The sequence below is a fragment of the Poecilia formosa genome, unplaced genomic scaffold, assembly GCF_000485575.1.
Source record: "Poecilia formosa unplaced genomic scaffold, Poecilia_formosa-5.1.2 Scaffold62, whole genome shotgun sequence".
Classification (NCBI taxonomy): Eukaryota; Metazoa; Chordata; class Actinopteri; order Cyprinodontiformes; family Poeciliidae; genus Poecilia; species Poecilia formosa.
Window position 1 is genome coordinate 426388 of NW_006800001.1, and position 17821 is coordinate 444208.

General features: G+C 40.4%; 2 protein-coding genes across 5 annotated transcripts in view; both read right to left on the reverse strand.

Moving 5' to 3' along the window:
* Positions 1–989: 989 nt before the first annotated feature.
* On the reverse strand, positions 990–15919 carry eif4ba (eukaryotic translation initiation factor 4Ba). Of its 4 annotated transcripts, none has more exons than XM_007554186.2 (15): positions 15823–15919; positions 13335–13475; positions 11470–11675; positions 10388–10504; positions 10213–10267; positions 9317–9463; positions 8557–8712; positions 8261–8422; positions 7903–8164; positions 7123–7211; positions 6432–6690; positions 6268–6305; positions 4715–4844; positions 4150–4216; positions 990–1998 (listed from the first exon to the last, which is right to left on the reverse strand). In XM_007554186.2, the coding sequence occupies exons 1-15, from the start codon at positions 15833–15835 to the stop codon at positions 1921–1923; spliced, it is 1920 nt and encodes a 639-aa protein (XP_007554248.1). In that variant the 5' UTR covers positions 15836–15919; the 3' UTR covers positions 990–1920. The 4 variants fall into 4 exon arrangements, with proteins under 4 accessions (XP_007554248.1, XP_007554250.1, XP_007554251.1 ...); XM_007554188.2 differs by lacking the exon at positions 15823–15919 and adding an exon at positions 15286–15337; XM_007554189.2 differs by lacking the exon at positions 4715–4844 and having other exon boundaries at positions 992–1998.
* An 851-nt stretch (positions 15920–16770) lies between these two features.
* The window catches only part of LOC103139521 (uncharacterized), a 2386-nt gene continuing 1335 nt past the window's right edge, over positions 16771–17821 (reverse strand). The window contains exon 2 of the mRNA XM_007554190.2: positions 16771–17747. Coding sequence (XP_007554252.1) covers positions 16874–17747 — 874 coding nt within the window. The 3' untranslated portion in view covers positions 16771–16873. The remainder of the gene's footprint in view (positions 17748–17821) is intronic.

Here is a 17821-nt window from a genome sequence, read left to right on the forward strand (position 1 = left end):
TGGGGGGGGGGGAGAGAGGGGGGAACCCAGCCCAACCTTTACCGCTCTCTCTGAATTGCACCTCCTGACAAAGCCCAATAAAACAAAGTTTGAGGGAATGTCAAGCTTGGTGCTTGGTTCTCTCATTTACAACCAAAATGCCAAGAGTAGTTAGAAACTGGCTGAACAATCAACATCTTTTTACACTTATCCAAAGATTTTAAAGGTGAAGTTTCACCTTTTACAGTCGGCATGTTAAAATTTCAACTTGAAAGTCCCAACTTAAACCTAGTAATATTGTTACTGCTTTCCAAACTCCAGCAGTTTTTAAAAGCCAATCGGTTAAATCACATCTTTCTTCCCGAGACAAAACACGTTTTCAATCATTAGTACCAGAAGGCCTGTACAAAGCTCGACTGCATAAAGAACTAGAACTCACAGGCCATCTTGAATGCATACTCTGTGTGTGTGTGTGTGTGTGTGTGTGAAAAGCCCCAGCAGCTGCCACCAGGAGTCCGACTCTCAGCAGGGTGCCGAGCCTGAAGAAACAAAGGAAGCTAATTGCATTGCAGACCACACCTGAAGACCAGTTAGAATAACACCTAAATACTTGGAATGACATCTAAATAACTTTGTTGTTCCATATGTGAAACGACTCTCCACTCTGCAAACACCAGTTTCACGACTTGGAGTTGTGCACAGCAAGCTGCTGCTTACAGATGATCTGCTGGACCTGAATGACATTAAAGTAAATGCTCCCGATCTGCTGCAGCAGCTTTAATGAGCGGGGACGGTGCGACAGCAGCTGCGTGAAGCAAAAGACCACATACTATTGGAAAGTACATAATCACTCCAATTTATTGCAAACCGGAAGACAAGCTCTTGTCATTTCATGGAAATCCTCAAACGCTACTTTGGTAAAGCCAAGCCTTATCCCCCCGTGGTATCAGTGTGGAGATATATATGCAGGAAGAGTAAATGACTCAGACAGCTGCAGAGACGCTTCCACATGACTGAAAACCAAACTTTTATGGGCATTTAACTGATGCGGATACTTCATCAAAAAGCGTAGAAACACAGGAACATCTGTACAGCGATTGGTGGAAAAAAAACAGTAATGGCACTTTGATGGATTCTCCGGGAGAATCGAGCGGCGGCCGCTTCTCTTTCGGTCTTGACGCACAGGCGCCGCAGTCTGTTAGTCCTTTCTGCTAATACTGCGATTCAGAACAATTTAAAAATCCCTAATTTGTTGAACATGATTGACAGAAGAGGGGTAAGTGGGGGTTAAATTAATAGCCAAAGTCTCGACATTCTTGAGTGTTAGTAGTGGAAGACAGGGTTCGTCGATAAATTTGTCGAGTTCGTTTTCCAATACCGAATCATTTACCAGGAGATACAAAGAGCAAGAAACTGCATTTATCTAAGAAGTATGCAAGTTAAATACTGCTCATTTAAAAAAAAAAAAAAAAGCTCCACTTAGTAAGCTACGGCTCATTTTTATCAAATCCTACCTCAGCACACCTGGAATCCAAAAATGTACAAATTCATTTTTTTTCCTCACTTTTTCCATTTATTTATTACAATTAATTCAAGGTTTGCCATCACTTTTCCATGTGTCAGCTTTTCCATTTAAAACAAGTCCAGTAGGTGACTGTTTTCCTCTAGAACCTGAAAAGTCCTGAGGGTGGGGCAGGGAGAGAAGGGATGGATGGATGGTTGGGTGGATTGAAGGTGAAGGACAGGATTGTTGCAGGAAAAACAAGGGAGAGGGAGGAAAAGGGGAGGGGGGTGCAGGGAGGTAGTGGCCCCCTCCCCTGAGAGCCACTTCCATGTGAGAAGATTTTGTTTTTATAGACTATGTGAGATTCTTTTTTTTTTTCTTTTTCTTTTTCTCTGGAGTTTGTCACTTTCTCCTCTTGACGCGCCATCAGGCCTCATCTACTCGGCGTCCTCGGTGTCGTCTCCTTGTTCTCCGTCCATTAGCAAAGCGGCGTATTTGCTGGCTGAGCTGAACTTCTGAAGAAAGTAAACAAAAAGAAAAAAAAAAAAAACATCAAGTTTTTTTTCTTTTTTTCTGTAGTGATTATTTTATATCCATTTCAAGGTGATTTTTTTTCCCCACTTTAAGCTTTGTTTGGTTTTACTAACATTTTGTGTTTCTAGCTTCAAATATTTAAAAGGCCTAGCCAAGGGTCGAGAGAAGAGCTATACAGAACAGGTTATTGTTCTAAATACAGTAGAAGGTGATTATATTCATTCTATAAACTACAAGAACCTGAAAAATGCATACATTTCTTTAAAGAGAATGAAATAACTAATGTGTTTACTGTAAACAGAAACAAAATGTGCAGCTACATCTCAGTAAATTAGAACCGTAACAGTTTATTTCTATAAGTCAACTCAAAGTGAAACTCAGATTCAGTCAATTATAATGATCATTTATAGCATCTAGTTTCCTCTAGACAGGCTGCTGAAAGCCTCCATCTTTGTTTTGTACTGCGTCAAACTTGCTTCACTATTACTCCAGTTTGTAGTGGTTAAGCTCGTTACTACCACCTGGGATAGGTGTGATGTTGTATTTTAACACAGGAGATGTCCTGGATGAGAGTGAGTGTGTGTGTGTGTGTGTGTGTGTGTGGTTGTTTCTGAAGCACAGACTCCAGGTGGAGTCCACATCTCATCAATCTCCCAAAACACCTGAATGGACTTTGCCTCAGACTCCTCTAACAGCTGTGGTTATCTGCTCCTTTTTCCTCTTTCATTCAGCCGTCTGAGCAGTCAGCTTCCTTTAGATTTGACCTTTTTGTAGTTTATCCTGATATTGTGATTTGAGATGGACCTTTACTTGAAAAATGCCTCGTTCACATGGCAGGATTTTAAAATTGTCGACCAATTTTTAAACATTGAGAGACCACACGCATACCTAAGATTTTTTTTTATCACCACACCAGGTTCTATCATAATCTGTGAGTGTGTGGCAGGAGCAACACGCCACACACTCACAGATTTCACTCGTCAATATTCAGATGCCAGACAAAAAAAAAAAAATCCAGTAAAGTCCTGCCATACCATATGTGAATTTAGAGAGAACAAACATGGCAGACGATTTAGAGACGATGGCAACAGTTTGTGAAGTTCTCCAATTAAAAACGTTACAAAAAGGCGTTTGACGAAGCAGAGACGGCCTGAGCAGCGGCTGTTTTTGTGGCATTATGATATGGAAGGCGAGTTGGGTTTTTTTTTTTCGTTGTCAACTCTTGTTACACTGTTTTCTGCCGTTTCATTTAGCTTCACCTGTTAATTATATAATTTTAAATTTTTTGTTATTTTGAGGTTATAAAATATTTGCATGCATTTGGCTAGGCTGTTCTTTGTTTGGGATTCCCTTCTGTGCTTACATGATCGCACGTTCTGATTGGCTACCTGTCACATTCAACAGGCTGCGCTCTCGTTCGAAGTTGGGGGGCACCACACATGCTGCAATATCGGGCCAACCCGACCCAACATGTTGAATATCCCTGATTTTAGATCGGAGCGGTCCCAGTGTCCTTCAGTCTTGATACACACACATGGCAGGATGATTGGCTAATATTATCTTAAAGAGTCGTCCCGACAATCAGGGCGTCCTAAGATTGGTCGATCGGGGAAATCTGGACAAAGAAATCTTGCCGTGTGATTTCTTTGTCCAGAATGGAATGAGAAATGGCCAGTCATTATTATAAATGCATGCCACAGTTTTGCAGACGTTACCATTTCTAGGCTGCTAAATGTTTCCAATATTGTTCCTATAGTTAGATTAACCATCTGGTATCAGTTTGTTAAACTTGTGCTATTTTATTAAGAACATGGGGAAAAAAAGGTGTACTGTTCTCTGAAAAAAAACATGTCAAATCTACTTAATTTATCAAGAGTCGATCATAAATATTAATCCTTTACCTAAATAACCAATATTAAACGTTAAACATTATTAAAACTGTAACAGCACAAGTTGCAACATTTATTGTCATTTCATTTTAAATAATAGTATCTAGATCATGTTATAGATTTTTAATTTTGGTCTTTGTTTAAATGTTGTGAAGTGTGACATTTCACAACATGCCAAATATGTACGCATAACATGCACACAAATTATGAAAACGTATGCATTAGCAAATGGTAGCGACTTACGGGGGTTGGGGTTTCCTCGTATTTCTTTGGCTCTGGAGGAGGTCTGGAGTCTCTTTTGTTGTCCTTTCTACAATCAGAATGAAGCAAAACCGTTTAAAACAAACACCAGTGAGTTAATGCTGGGCGCTGGTCGATAAAAACCCACACAGGTACAATCTCTGAAAACCAGCAAACTGACTGGCACTTTGCTTAGTCCACCATGTTAGAATGTCTAGGTGATAATAATGTATGCTACATACATAAACACTGAAGTTGATCAACTACTCTACTGCTGAGATATACATAAAACAGGTCAGAATACTGAGAAAAAGCCAATTCTGAATTACGCCGAGTTCTTTCTTTTGCTCTGATGTCAACTTTGTCCTAAATGACTTGGTGCAGCCAATGATTTTTTGTGTGTGTGTGTGAAAGCTGGACATCATGGCATTTGCATGTTGTACAACATGAGGGGAAAAGATCTGATAGAAACAGTAACAGAGAAGGCCAGTCTTTACAGATGCCCAGGAACTGTTCTCAGTCTCATTAGGAGCTTTGGAAAACTATTTATTCTTATTTTGTGGCTGACCTGTCTGCCTCCTTTTTTCTGTCTTTGTTGGGCACCTCTCCTCGGCCCCGCCCAGCTCCAGGCCCTGCAGGCCCCCCTCGTGTCCGTGGGGCCCCTCGGTCCCGACGCACACCATCAGCCTTGTTCTCATCTTCAAAAAGATGACAGACACTGAGTGAGGGCCTGATTGTAGTGTTTGTACAGTAGACAACACAACAACAAAAAAATAAATAAATTTAAAAAAAAGCTCTGTTACAAATGGAACCTAAATGCACCAAATGAGAACTAAATTTAATCAACATAAAAACTGTTTCTATAGCAATACAACAGCAAAAAAAAAAAAAAAAAAGAAAAAAAAGCAGTAAACGTGTTATCTGGAAAATGTTTTGGCTGTTGACACTGCAGTAGCCATTTACTTTTCATTTTTAGTCATCAGCCCTTTCTGTCGCTGCAACAGTTCTACCTTAATGAGTGGCAGCAAAAACTCTGAAAGCACTGAGACAACCCATTTTCTTCAAAGAAATGGACAGAAAACCAAACAAATCGTTTTAAATGCCTCAAAAAATAAAAAGGCGACAGTGTAAAGAGGACTGCGTGTAGAAGTGAACGAGTTATGAAGCAGTGAACTTATCTGGAGAACAGTCATGATTTTAGCAAAGGTGTTTTTGTCCTTTCTCTGCTCATCGTTAATAACTTAAACACCAGATTACAACAGTCGAAACCCAAATGGCACCGAACAGTTTCCTGTTTTTACTGCAGACCAGTTTTTCTACAGAGATGCACAGAATCGACTCTTCAACAGGTTTGGTTCGCTTGCCTCCAACGGCCGGTGTTTTGTTGACATTTATTGCGCAGCCCTGCAGACAACATTAACATATCTGTAATGATTGATGTATTATTTCGTAGTGGTCAGAATAACTGTTACACTACAGCTTAAATAAAAGCAATAAAATTTTGATTTTATGGCTGTGATATCGCTGCTTTTTATAGAATCAATGTCAACGTACAGTAAACAATTGATTTGTCAAGTTGCAGTTTTGTAATTATGAGTTTTGTGATGGTACCAGTGGGATTTACGAGTACGTTAAGGTACAGATATGGCTAAAATATTTACCATTTGTATTTATCTAAAATAAAAGAAATCCTGAAAACCTTTTCTTACAGACTGCTGTAAGAAAACAGCAGCCTGTTTTCTTACAGCAGAAGAAAGACCGGTGTTTTCCACATGGTGTGATGATGCCTTTGGCAGAATACGAACAGTGAAGGAACTTTGTAATAAATAAATGTTGAACAGAAAAGTGCTTCAAATTAGATTTTTGCAAATTGTTTGTAACCTTCAGTAAATAGGAATAATTTTTTATCCCTGTTACCATGATGCAAAGTTGGCCTTAAAACTCAAAGGGTAACAAGAACCTCAAAATCCTCTAAAATGTAGCAGTAATTAGAGCGATTCTGTGGCTCCACGAACATGGCTGAATTACCATGGCTGTTAATGGGTTTCTACTACACAGCCACCTGCAGACTGGTGTTCTTGCATGTGGAGTTTGTGTTCAGCACTCACTGGCAAACCTCACCTTTTCCAGACCCTCTTTCATCTCCAGAACTTGGTGAGCTGCAGCAAAACAAAGAGCAACAAGAGATGCCTTTAAAAAAAAAAAAACGACTTCAGACGAGCGACTTAAAATCCTGTCTTTCCTGGGCATCTCAATGTTAGCCGTGGCCGTTTAACAGTCCTCACCTGAACTTTGGGGGAGCCGAGCCGCTCGGAGAGACGGGAGAGACCGGGGGCCGACCTTCTCCCTCGTTGGAGCCTGTGCTCACAGCACTTCTTTTGGCCCAAGCGTTCTCCTTGGGAGGAGGGGCCGGCATCACTTTCAGCGGCTCCTTTGAGGAGCCGGCAGAGGTCGGCCGCGGCGAGGAACCGGGGGAGGAGTTGCCTTCTCTCCCAGAGAAAACCTCATTCTCCCCGGAGCGCTCGCCATCTAGACACCTCGACCCTGCCAGATGAAAGTTCTGTTAGAAGAACTCCGAAAAATGTTACTAAATGGGACAAAGGAGAGCTTTTTATACCCAGAAGAATGCATGTAAAGCTCTCTCTGTTGAAAACTGAGCAACAAATTTAACTTAAAACGCCTTGAAAAAGTAGACGTACCTCTGGAAAAGGCATTATTTCATATTTTGTAACAATAAAACCACAAATGTGAACTTACTTTATTGGAATTTAATCTGACAGACACACAAAAGTAGAGCACATTGTGAAGAAATTATACATGAAAACCAAAACGCGCTACCCTGTGCTGATCAAATGAAAGCTGTGGAGCTTTACATATTTTTCTAAGGCACTGTATGAAAGGAAAGACAATATACTCTTCCAGATGTATTTTTAGCAGCAGGCTCTGCCGTCGAGATGTAGAGCAGAAATATCTCACCTCTCCCAGAGGTGCTTCCTGGCTGCGAAGACTCGCTTTCTGTGCGAGATCGCTCAGACTGAGTTTCCTCGTTGCGCCAGCTGGGGTCCCTGAAAACAAGAAACACCGTTTCTGTTACCAAACAAACAGTAAAAAGAACATGGCTGTACTTCAACTTGGGCTTTAAAATTGAGCTTATAAAAAGTGATGCAAACAATCGCCTCAACAAACTGAGCTGTTGCGTCCCGTTTTATTTCTAGAAGTTCTCTGTCATAAACACAGCAATCGAAGGAGCTGTTGCTTAGAGTTTTTATGCAGCCCATAGATTTTACATCTGCCTCAAAGCTTATCTGTTTAACATTGCTTTTGTTCTCGATGAAGAGCTTCTGCTCCCATCAACACTTTTTCTTAAACTTAGAAAGTACTCCTGGAGCAGTGCCTCTGGGCTTCTTGTGTGCGCATGTTTTGTACTCTCAGCGCTCCGTCGGCCACGGCAGATAGTTGCACCGAGCCTGTATGTTCTGCTGGAGGTTGCTTCCTCTTAAAAGGAGAGAGTTTGGTTCCATTTTCATCTAACGCAATGCCAGATTTCTATAAAGTCAGTCATTCAATGCAATCAGCTTGGTTTCCGTACACAATAAACTGCACTGAAATGTATAAAATTGACCTTCAATATGATGCTTGATGTGTAATGCGTAAGAAAAAAAGATTTGAACTGAAATTGAAGTAAACGTAATACATTTGGATTGTTTTTTCCTTAAATGGTTGCTTATATTTGAACTGCACACTCGCAGGTGTTACCTGTCTCTCATCTTCCTTTCAGGTACTCGGCTTTTGTCCACCTCCAGTTGTCTTTGCAGCCTCTCCTCTTCTTTTTTCAGCCTCTCTTCCACCTCCCTCTCCTTGGCTGCCGTATCAACTGGTTTTGCCCCACCGAATATGGATGAGGACCTGCCTCCAGAGCTCGGAGGGACAGCCGGAGATGTGCCCCCGCTGCTGTTACCCTCCTCCTCTTTCGGTACGCTGCGGGGTTTCAGGTTTAACTTAGGTCTTTGCTGAGGAGCTGGGGGGTGAAAACGAGGTCAGTACAGCTCTTCCAAACATTTTTCTTTTGCTTTTTGAAGAAAAATGAACTCAAGACTCATTTAGGTAACCTCACCTCTCTCCTCACGCCTGTCATCTCGTCTATCGTACCGGTCATCCCGGTCGCCATAACGATCCTTGTCGCCGTAACGATCATTGCTACCTCGACCATCTTCATAATCTCGACGGAAGCTGCTTCCAAAGGCACGACGACCTCCTCCACCACGGGAGTCGAAGCCTAAAAGGATGACATGAAGACAGAGGCAGAAGTTAGGGCATCCTGCTGTAAACAGGAAAGAGCTTCTCAAAACACCAGCACCAAAAAGAAAAACGCTAAACCAAAAACCAACCCAACTCTGTGGAAAAACTCACCTCCTCTATCATAGTCTCTGCGGTCCCTGTCGTCATAGCGGTCCCTGCGGTCTCTGTCGTCATAGCGATCACGATAGCGGTCTCTTCCTCCATCATAGCGATCGTCCCGTCGTGACCCCTCTCTGTAACGGTCTGACTCATACCGGTCCCGTGATCCTGTGATGGGATGAAGAGAAAAACGTTTTTTTGATGCAGATGCAGCAACAAAACCAGCTGAGGACTGAAAACTGATCATTTCCCACTTAACGAGTATTACACTGGCCAGACAACGAGTACACACTAGCTTAAAGAGTACACACTATTTAGGTGTGTGTTGTCCCACACATCTAAATCATGGAACAAAACTGTTTAGGTGTTGAGATGTTAAAGTTTTACCACAGACCTGTAGCTCTTCCACCTCACGTCCTCTCACCCAGTTGGGTTTACACTGTGTGATTATGTCGGTCTCTAACTTTCTCAAAAATTGTACGGTCTGCTGCAACAAACATGTATGACTGAAATGTTTAAACCCTGTAATGTTTTTCAAATGGCACATTCTGACATCACCTCTGCTCCCAATAAAAACAACAAATGAGCATTTACTGCAGAAAAGCTGCTTGAGGCTCCTATGCAACTGAAATGAACAAACTGATTTAATCATTTATGAAATCTAATCACATTTGTGATTTATCATATAAAGTGCTTTATGCCATTATCACATATCCACAAAATAATTTGCAGGGAACATCTAGAAGAGGGATAACTGGAAACTTTGACTTACTTTCTCCAAAAGCATCATCCCTCCTTGGAGGTCCATCATCGCTGTCCGCACTGGGCCTGGCTCTCCAGTCGCTGTCCGTCTTGTCGGGACCCATGTCTGCCATCCGTCCACCCCTGTCTCTGCCTCCCATGGATCCACCGTCTCTTTCTGCAAAGTAAAGAAAGTATCTTGTGTTAAGATTGACATTTACAAATTATTGTAACAATGTATCTGCTAAGTTTAAAATCCTGTATTAGGGTGTATAAAATGATTAAAACTCAACAGAAAAAAAAAAGATGCTCGAATCAGTTGGCAGTTTGCATTTGCATTGGATTTGCATGGTGCACACTTCAGTTCACTAGGAGTAAGAACATCAAGCTTATCCATTTTTGTTTTCTTACTAGGTACAGCGCATCACTGTGAATACATTCAGGATGCACCGTTTCTAGTGAAAAAAAATGTAAATGGATGAGCTTCCTGCTCCTAGGGAACATCATCGCCTTTGCTAACAAAACTCAGTTGGTACTGTTGGTCAACATCTTCCTGATGTCAAGCTGTCGACACGCCCATGTGAGGATTAAAGACTGGAATAAAATTTTATTTCAGTCCAATTCTCGTCTAATTCTTTACTCTCATCTTGAAATGTAAAATACGGACTCATTACATTTATCGCAGCCATTTCCAAATGTGCGAAGGTTTTAAATATGAATAGTAGCATCACATGGATGAGAGGAGTGTAAATATTTTAATTATGTAAAGCACTTTGAAATGCCTTGCTGCTGAAATGTGCTATACAAATAAAATTTGAATGATTGATTAAAGATTGCATAACAAACTGTTAGTAAAAATCAATTTAAATTACTTGATTTGGGAATTACGGTTTGAAAAAATGTCCACCAAAGAATTAACAAACCAACCTTTATCGTTTGACTGGTCTGCAATATCGACACGAATCCTTCGGTTCCCCAGGTTCTGGAAATATGAATGGTGAACAAAGAAGCACAACAAGATTTAGTTTTGTGGCTGAGAAATCTTGCATATAATCTCACAATAATCAAACTAATAAACGGTTTGTGAAGCTGTTCATCTCACCTCTTCACTCAGACTGAGGGCCCTCAGAAGGGACTCCAGGTCATCAAATTCAGCATATCCAAAACCTTTCAGCCTCTCTGGATTACTGGGCTCTCGAGGCAGACGTACTGCGCTGATCTGAAACAACGAAGAAAAAACAAACCATTAAAAGGAGCCAAAACTTCACAAAATTAAGCTAAGCAAAAAGAAACCCCCAAAAAAAGCTCAGAAAATTTAGTAGCTAAAATTAGAAGTTTCTGTTGTCATTTCTTGGATAAAGAAACATTCAGAGAACAAAAACATTAAGACTATTATTAATGACAAAATGGCTCAATCAACTACAAACAAGTTAACAGACTAAGAACACGGGAACTAATACAGGTAATAAATGTTTACACAATAAAAAATGACTTATTACACAAACATTTTTAATATCAAACTTAAGTTTGAAGCCAGAAATTGTTATTCAAAGAAAGTTAGAATATTGCATATAACCAACAAAAAAGGATGTTTAACACAAACATGTCTGCCTAGTGAAAACTGTTCCTGTACTGTACAGTTTTGGTTGTTATCGTTGCTTGTGTATCTTTTTCTAACACGTTTCCCTTCCACTCAACTTCCCATTAATATACTTGGATTCAGCATCCTGAACTTCTTTAGCAACAACCTTTTGTAGCCTTCCCTCCCTGTGGAGGGTGACCATGACAACCTGCTGAGCAACCGTGAAGTCATCAGTCTGCACTGTGACAACACTTTGGTTTTACAAATTGCTTTTACTGGTCTAATATTATAATTTTCAGACAAATTAAATTTAGTGGGGGGTTTCTAAAAGCAAAAAGCCACAATAATCAAAAGAAGCAACAAAAAAAATGCATTAGATGCCTGTTGTGTTCGTTACAACATAAACTTGCACAAATGAATCTCTTCAGTATTCTTTCAGCGTTATACACCTTTTATTAAAATCAATAACCACGGTTTTATGAACAGAAATCGTAATTATCTTGTAAAAATCATGACATATTTTTGCCATATCAAACACAACACCTCTTATGCAAGTAAATTGTGTTAACTGAATGTTGGTCCGCTGTGTAAGCTGTACTTACCGCCAAGCCACGAAAGAAGTCTTTTATCGACTCCTCTGTGACGTCGTAGGGCAGGTTTCCCAGGAAGGCGGTGTACGGTGGGCTGCGAGGCAGCCTGGAGCGTTCGATGTTGGGCTCACGTGCCGAGCGAGGAGCCGTGGGCAGGATGGACCGGTCAATGGGTGGGGCCCGGTACGTATCCTCCTCGGTGTGCCAAGATGTGGCAACTAAAGTGATTCAATTGGGATACATTTTGCAAAAAGATTAAAACATATTTCTAATCAATGCTATTTTTTTATACTTGCATTCCTTGTGTTGAATAAAATTGAGCTTAAGAGAAAAAATGTAAAGCAATGCAATGACATTAGAAAAAATGTATTAAGTATTAATAACAAGCCAAGACAAACCTAAATCGTGCTTAGTGATTATTTCCAAGATTCACAATTTAAAGTGAAAGCAGTTTTATGTGCTCCTCATTAAGCCACTCACGACTTTAATTCACCACTTTGTAAAAAAAATAATCTAGTCCTGAGTAGCAAACCGTTTATTAAATCTGAGTCAAACTATCACTTATAAGTTTATTATTAAAACACAGGAAAAGCCCAGATACAACTGCATGATAACTAAAGCCAAACAAAAGGCATCAGCGAAAAATACTGACAAGCATCTTTACTCAGAGTTCAATCCAACCTTTTATTTTAGCACTTCTGCAAATAGTACAGAAACAGGTACAGCTTAACAATTAAAATGTTTTATTGCGTCATAAAGCATTCATGTTCTCTTCTGGATTTCCCCTACTAGACGTTAGCCGTGGTTGAAACCAAAAGATTTGAATATCATTCAATCATCGCCCCTCTTCATTCTGCATATGGCTGTCAGAGGTAATTACATTGTCAGCCGACAGGTGAGCAAACATTAACCAGAAGGGGGAAAAAAAAATAATTTTAGCAGATACATTCAAACTCACAAGCTGGGGGTAAAAACACCACACAACTAAAATGCTGACAAGTTCCCCCCCCCCAATCCTGTTGTGTGTTTTGAGACCCAGCAGAAAAGGCCTTTCTATCCAGACATGTTTTACACGAGATAACATAAGTAACAGAGATACCACTTTTAAACAATGGTCCCATTTGTTGTGAAAAAAATAAAATATATTAGTGACTTAAATTAATACCAATGTTAATCATTTCCTCAACATGAAAGTCATCCTGCCAGAATTGTTATATACAGTATATCGCACGTTTCCTGTTGTAGTTCATATTCATGGGAAAAGTGCAAAAATCAATGCTCAGACAAACATAACATGCACAACTACTGCAAAGTATCAAAATAATCAAGAATGAAGTTAAATTCTCTAGAAATAGTGTTGTTTTTAATTATTCATAACATTGTCAACAGAGCTAGGACCTAGCAAAACTAGCATCGCTGCTTGATTTCAATCCCTGAGAGGATAAGCTGGCAGACCACCAGGCTTTACTTGCCGCCCCCACCCCCACAAGCTAAAGCTAAGTTTCTAGTTGACGCATTGAACTGGGCACAAGAGGGAGCACGTCCCTTTCATCCAGTCAGAGTATTCGCTCCAAATACTGCATTCGCTTTGACAAATAACCAGCAAATCAGAGTACTGCAGCTAGGGCAGAGATTATTAAACAAAACAATACAATTTAGAAAAACAAGAAAACTTAATAAAATAAATGCTTCAAATTTGTACCCCCCAACAATATTTACCTAAGAATAGAAATACTTAGCGCCCCTACCACCGGGCTTAGCAAGTTTTCTGGAGGAAACCCTGAAATGTCTACATTTAGTATGTGTACATTTAAGCCTGCACTCCATCCACTGATGTATTTTGGTTTTTATTTTAAATACATAAATTATTGGCTCACCATCTCCATCCAGGTCGTCAGTCTCATCAGCCCAGCTCGTGGACTTGGGCGGGTAGCTGGGAGCAGGAGTACCGCCTCCGCCGTCTTCTGCCAGGAAGTCATTCAGAGTGAGGGTCTTTCCCTTCTTATTCTTCTTCTTAGCTGGAGGAAAGGAGTACAGAGACAGGCCTGTCACGATTACCAATTTTGTTGGACTGTAAATTGCCCCAGAAGTTAAACGATGAGACAATTTTCAAGAAATATAATTGTAATGGCATAATATCGCAGGAACACATTCGCAAAGATCAATAAACTTTAAATTCTAATGAACATTTAACACTGGAACTGGAAGACATTTTAAATATCCAAAGTAAACAAGATAACAGAAACGACAAGTAAAATTAATTATAAAGTCTAAGGAACCAAAATTGTCCTTTGAAGAAAAAAAAAAAAGACATAGTTGAGACCAAAGCACCAGACTGAAAACCTTATCAGAAAGAAAGAGAGGAGAAAAAAAACAACAACAAAAAATCATGCAAATGAAAGTTGAGCTTGTTTCAATTTATGGATTAATACATTGATTTATTGTGACATGACTAAAAAAGCATTTGGTTAACTAAAAGAATAAACTCAATTATGACTGAGTTGCTCTTCATTAAACTTCTTTATGTGTATTTTTGATTGACCTGCATTGGTACTGCTGTATTACACAAAGAAAAAAAAAATCACCAAAAATGTTTCTGGTTGAAATTTTCTCAGTTATTTGCAATGTCAGCTCAAAATAAACTAATCGACCAGAGATTGACATCTGTCAAGTTTTTCCAAATTATTACATGAAATACTGTTACATTTAAATACTTTCTTCACATTTAATAAATGCTTAAAGCTAAAAAGTCAGCTTAAGGGGCTCATGTACAACAAACAATCTTCAAACAATCCTTCTTCCTAGTAGGTTTTCTGCAGCATTCTAAACTACCACCTCTATTAAAAACTTGTAGTATTTTAACTTTAGTGTGTTATAATCATTAGAAGGGAAAATTAACTGTAACCCCATGTCAGGCCTAGAAGTAAAATGGAATCAGTATCAACCAGATTAGCCTGATCACACTGAAGAGTTGAACGATGTACAAACACAAACTAACCTCAAGGTGCTTGACTTCTAATATTTACCTCTATTGGTTCATGCATTACAGGGTTTGTTGCAAAGCCAAACATTAGTGCAACTGAAAAAAAACTCCCATAATAAGTTACCCGTTTAAGTTGCAAGGGGGAAAAAGCAAAAAAAAAACGTACTACTCATCTTTCAGCACAAGGAAAGAACGGTACATTTTAAAGCATATGCTAAAATAATGAATTTAGATGTTCTTTTTGCCCATTAGGGAGGACTCCAGTCAGAATGCCAACCAGGGGCCACTAGATCCTCAGGGGGGGCTTCACACAGCTCATAAAGCAGGTTTGACTTGTTTTGGTTTGAAAAGAGAGAATAACTCTGAAACTCCCAGGTGTCAGAAACACACCAAAACAACATCAGAGGGGAAAAAAGTATTTAAAACGCTTTCCAATTTAATTAGAGATAAGCATGCCTAACTAAGAAGCTCTCGTTGTTTGTCCACGTGTATATACTAGCAGCAACATTTTTGTCGTGACTCAAGACTTCATTTGGCATGACGTTTTTTTTTTTAGCATTACAAAAAAAAATGTTTTATGTGTGTAGTTACTGGGAAGTATAAGCACAAAGTTGTTGCCTTCATTATCGCTTTCGTCTCTATGTCTTTGCAGGCTTAGTCAGCAAAGGGCTGCTGACGGAGGGTGCGGGAGGGGAGGGGGGGAAGTATCCCTGCTTAGCTGGCTAGGTTTTAGGGCCTAGTGCGACGTCGCAGCGTCAGGATCCAAGTGCGCCATCAGCGGTTCCAGACTCGGCCGACTGGGAGAAGACAGCTCAAAGTTGGAGGAGATGACCTGCGGTACATACGGGATGCGACCCAACAGGTCCAGCTGTCTCGTTTCATCAGAAACGAAGTACCAGGGAGCGGCGCCGCACACGTGGGAGAGACTCTCCAGGCGGCCCGGAGTCCTCGGCCCAACCCCTCCTCCACAAAACGCGCCTGCGCCCGACGCTTGTTTGCCCGTAGCGCCAAGGCGAGCTCCGCCGCTGACTTACAATGTGCCAGCTCCGAACACAGTTAGCAACATTTACCAACGCATCGCCTGTAAACGTTACAGTAAATAAACCTAGGCACCAAAACACCGAGGCTACATTCCCTAAATAAAGAGCGTTTTTACTTGTAGGCCGAGGCATTTCAGATTACAAGTCGTTGCTTCGTTCATTCGGCTTCGCCTTTAGCGTGCTAAAACAACCCATAAACGAGTTCATAGGAACAGGACAATGAGATGAACCGCTAAAGAGACAAATAACAATAATTTTACTTTATGTCTCAGACTGTCCGGAGATATAACCCGGTGGAATTCCCTCTAAACGACTCGTATCGTTCACCCACATAAACCTCACCTGACGCCGCCATGTTGGAGAAGCAATTCGTTGTAGTTCCCGGATGAAAGCGTCAGAGGTTTATTATCGGGAGCGCGCATCGCAGATCACGGGCCCGTGCCTCCTCCCATGTTTACTCCCTGACCCATATCTGCTCCGCCATGGCTTTCTATTCAGTTTTGTGCCTAAATCCATCTGTAAATCCTAATTGTTGACTGTTTATTTTCATTTAATGTGAATTTTCATCATCCACACCTTTGTGTCTTAATCATTTACAAAAAACTTCAAGGATAACTCCTGCGGAATGAATGTTAAATACAGTATTTATAAAGTAAATTCGAGCAAACTGCTGGGAAAATTTACTGAAAGTGCTGTGGATAACTTTTTTTTTTTCACCAACCAATAGGCCTATGGTAACCCTGGAGGATCTGCAGAGGTCCACAGCTCAGGTGAGACATTTTGATAGACCAACAGTCAGGGGTACCACGCATGGTACTTTTATTGCAGAGTGACAAAAAGAAGCTCGTATTCTGGCAGAATGCAATCTGTGCTTCTCTGTATTTTGTATTCACTGTAGGAGAAGTGTTTTTTGAGCACAGTACAGGATTAGTTTATATTTCATATCTTTTATATAAGTGAGACCACTGTAAAAAAGAAAAAAAAGGCAAGAACAAATGTTAGTAATATTGCTTGTTGATAAATTTAATTTTACCAAGTATTTTTGGAGTTTGAATATTTAATGTATTTTTTAACCTTTACACACCTTCCATAATTCAGAATGTCTGCACTCAGAAAGCCAGCCATCTTGATTGACAAGTGTGTTTTACAGCTTGTTTATTTTGACTTTGACTTCAGGTGAACTCTGACAGAATATTAAGGGCCGGCTAAAAATATTTGTTAAAGCCATAATATTGCTTTTTGCTTTTGTAATGTAAACACTGAAATAAGGGAAATGAGATCTGTAAAATGCAGAGTTATGAAAGAGATTCAGTTGTATTTCATGTACAAATAGAACATTGAAAATGCACAGTATATACGTACAGAGTAAATTTTTTTTGTAGTTGCTCCGACATCAGGCTTCTTTGCCCAAGCCTTTTGTCAGTGGGCCATTTTCATAATTTGTGAGCAGACAAGCAACAGTGTACAGCTGGTTGATAATACCAAGAACACCTAGGGGAATTTCAGAGTCAAATAACTTGTGCTCTTTGACTCTGCGAATGAGGCTCTCCACATGCACTCCAAGGCGTGTTATGGCCGGGGTCCCCCTAACTTCCCTTGCAGACATCTGAGACCTCCCAAAGAAAAATGCTGGCCTGTAAACTTTGCAGGGTACAATGTCATCAATAAGTAAGCCTCTGTATACCATCACAGCCATCCCTGGTTTTAAGAGGGTGAGGAGACCAGATTCACGTGTGATCTGCTTGTCACTGATGGACCCTGCATACAGTCCTGAGATGAATGTCACTGCCCCATGTGGTGCAACCCCTATCAGCCCCTTCAGAGTGCAGTGTGATTTGTAAGATGAAAACACCTCACTCTGGAGGATAGGGGAAGATGGGCACTGGCACCTCAGCTCAGTACAGTCAAGGATGACTGTTGTGTCGGGGTAGTCCTTGAAGTCGGCAGGTAGATGGCTATGGATCTGGTCCTCAGGTATCCAGATCCTAATGGAGCCAAGCACTGTGAATAGAAAGTTGGTCCATGCAGTAACAATCCAGCTGACCGTGGACTGATGGACACCATAACGGTCAGCAAGATCCCATTGCTTGGATCCAAGGGCCAGGTAATTTAGGAACAGGAAAAACTCATCAATGGGCTGCAGGGTTTGGGTTGAGGACGCGGAGTCAATGGCAGCTCCTCTCTGTCCTTGGCGAATACTGACCATGGATGGCAGAGCGGGCTCAATCATGGACCAGAAACGCATCAGTAGGTCATATGATGCAAACCTGAAAAACAAAGAAAATATTAAAATACCAATAAGTGTATAATTAAAATTTATATATATATATATATATATATA

Excerpts from the sequence above, each read along its gene's own strand:
- eif4ba (XM_007554188.2), bottom strand. The coding sequence starts at position 15,322 with ATGAAACGAGACAGCTGGACCTGTTGGGTCGCATCCC. Across the intron at positions 8,165-8,260 it reads TGACAGGCGTGAGGAGAGAG|CTCCTCAGCAAAGACCTAAG; the intron begins GTGAGGTTACCT and ends TTCACCCCCCAG. Across the intron at positions 6,691-7,122 it reads AGGAAGCACCTCTGGGAGAG|GGTCGAGGTGTCTAGATGGC; the intron begins GTGAGATATTTC and ends TTCATCTGGCAG.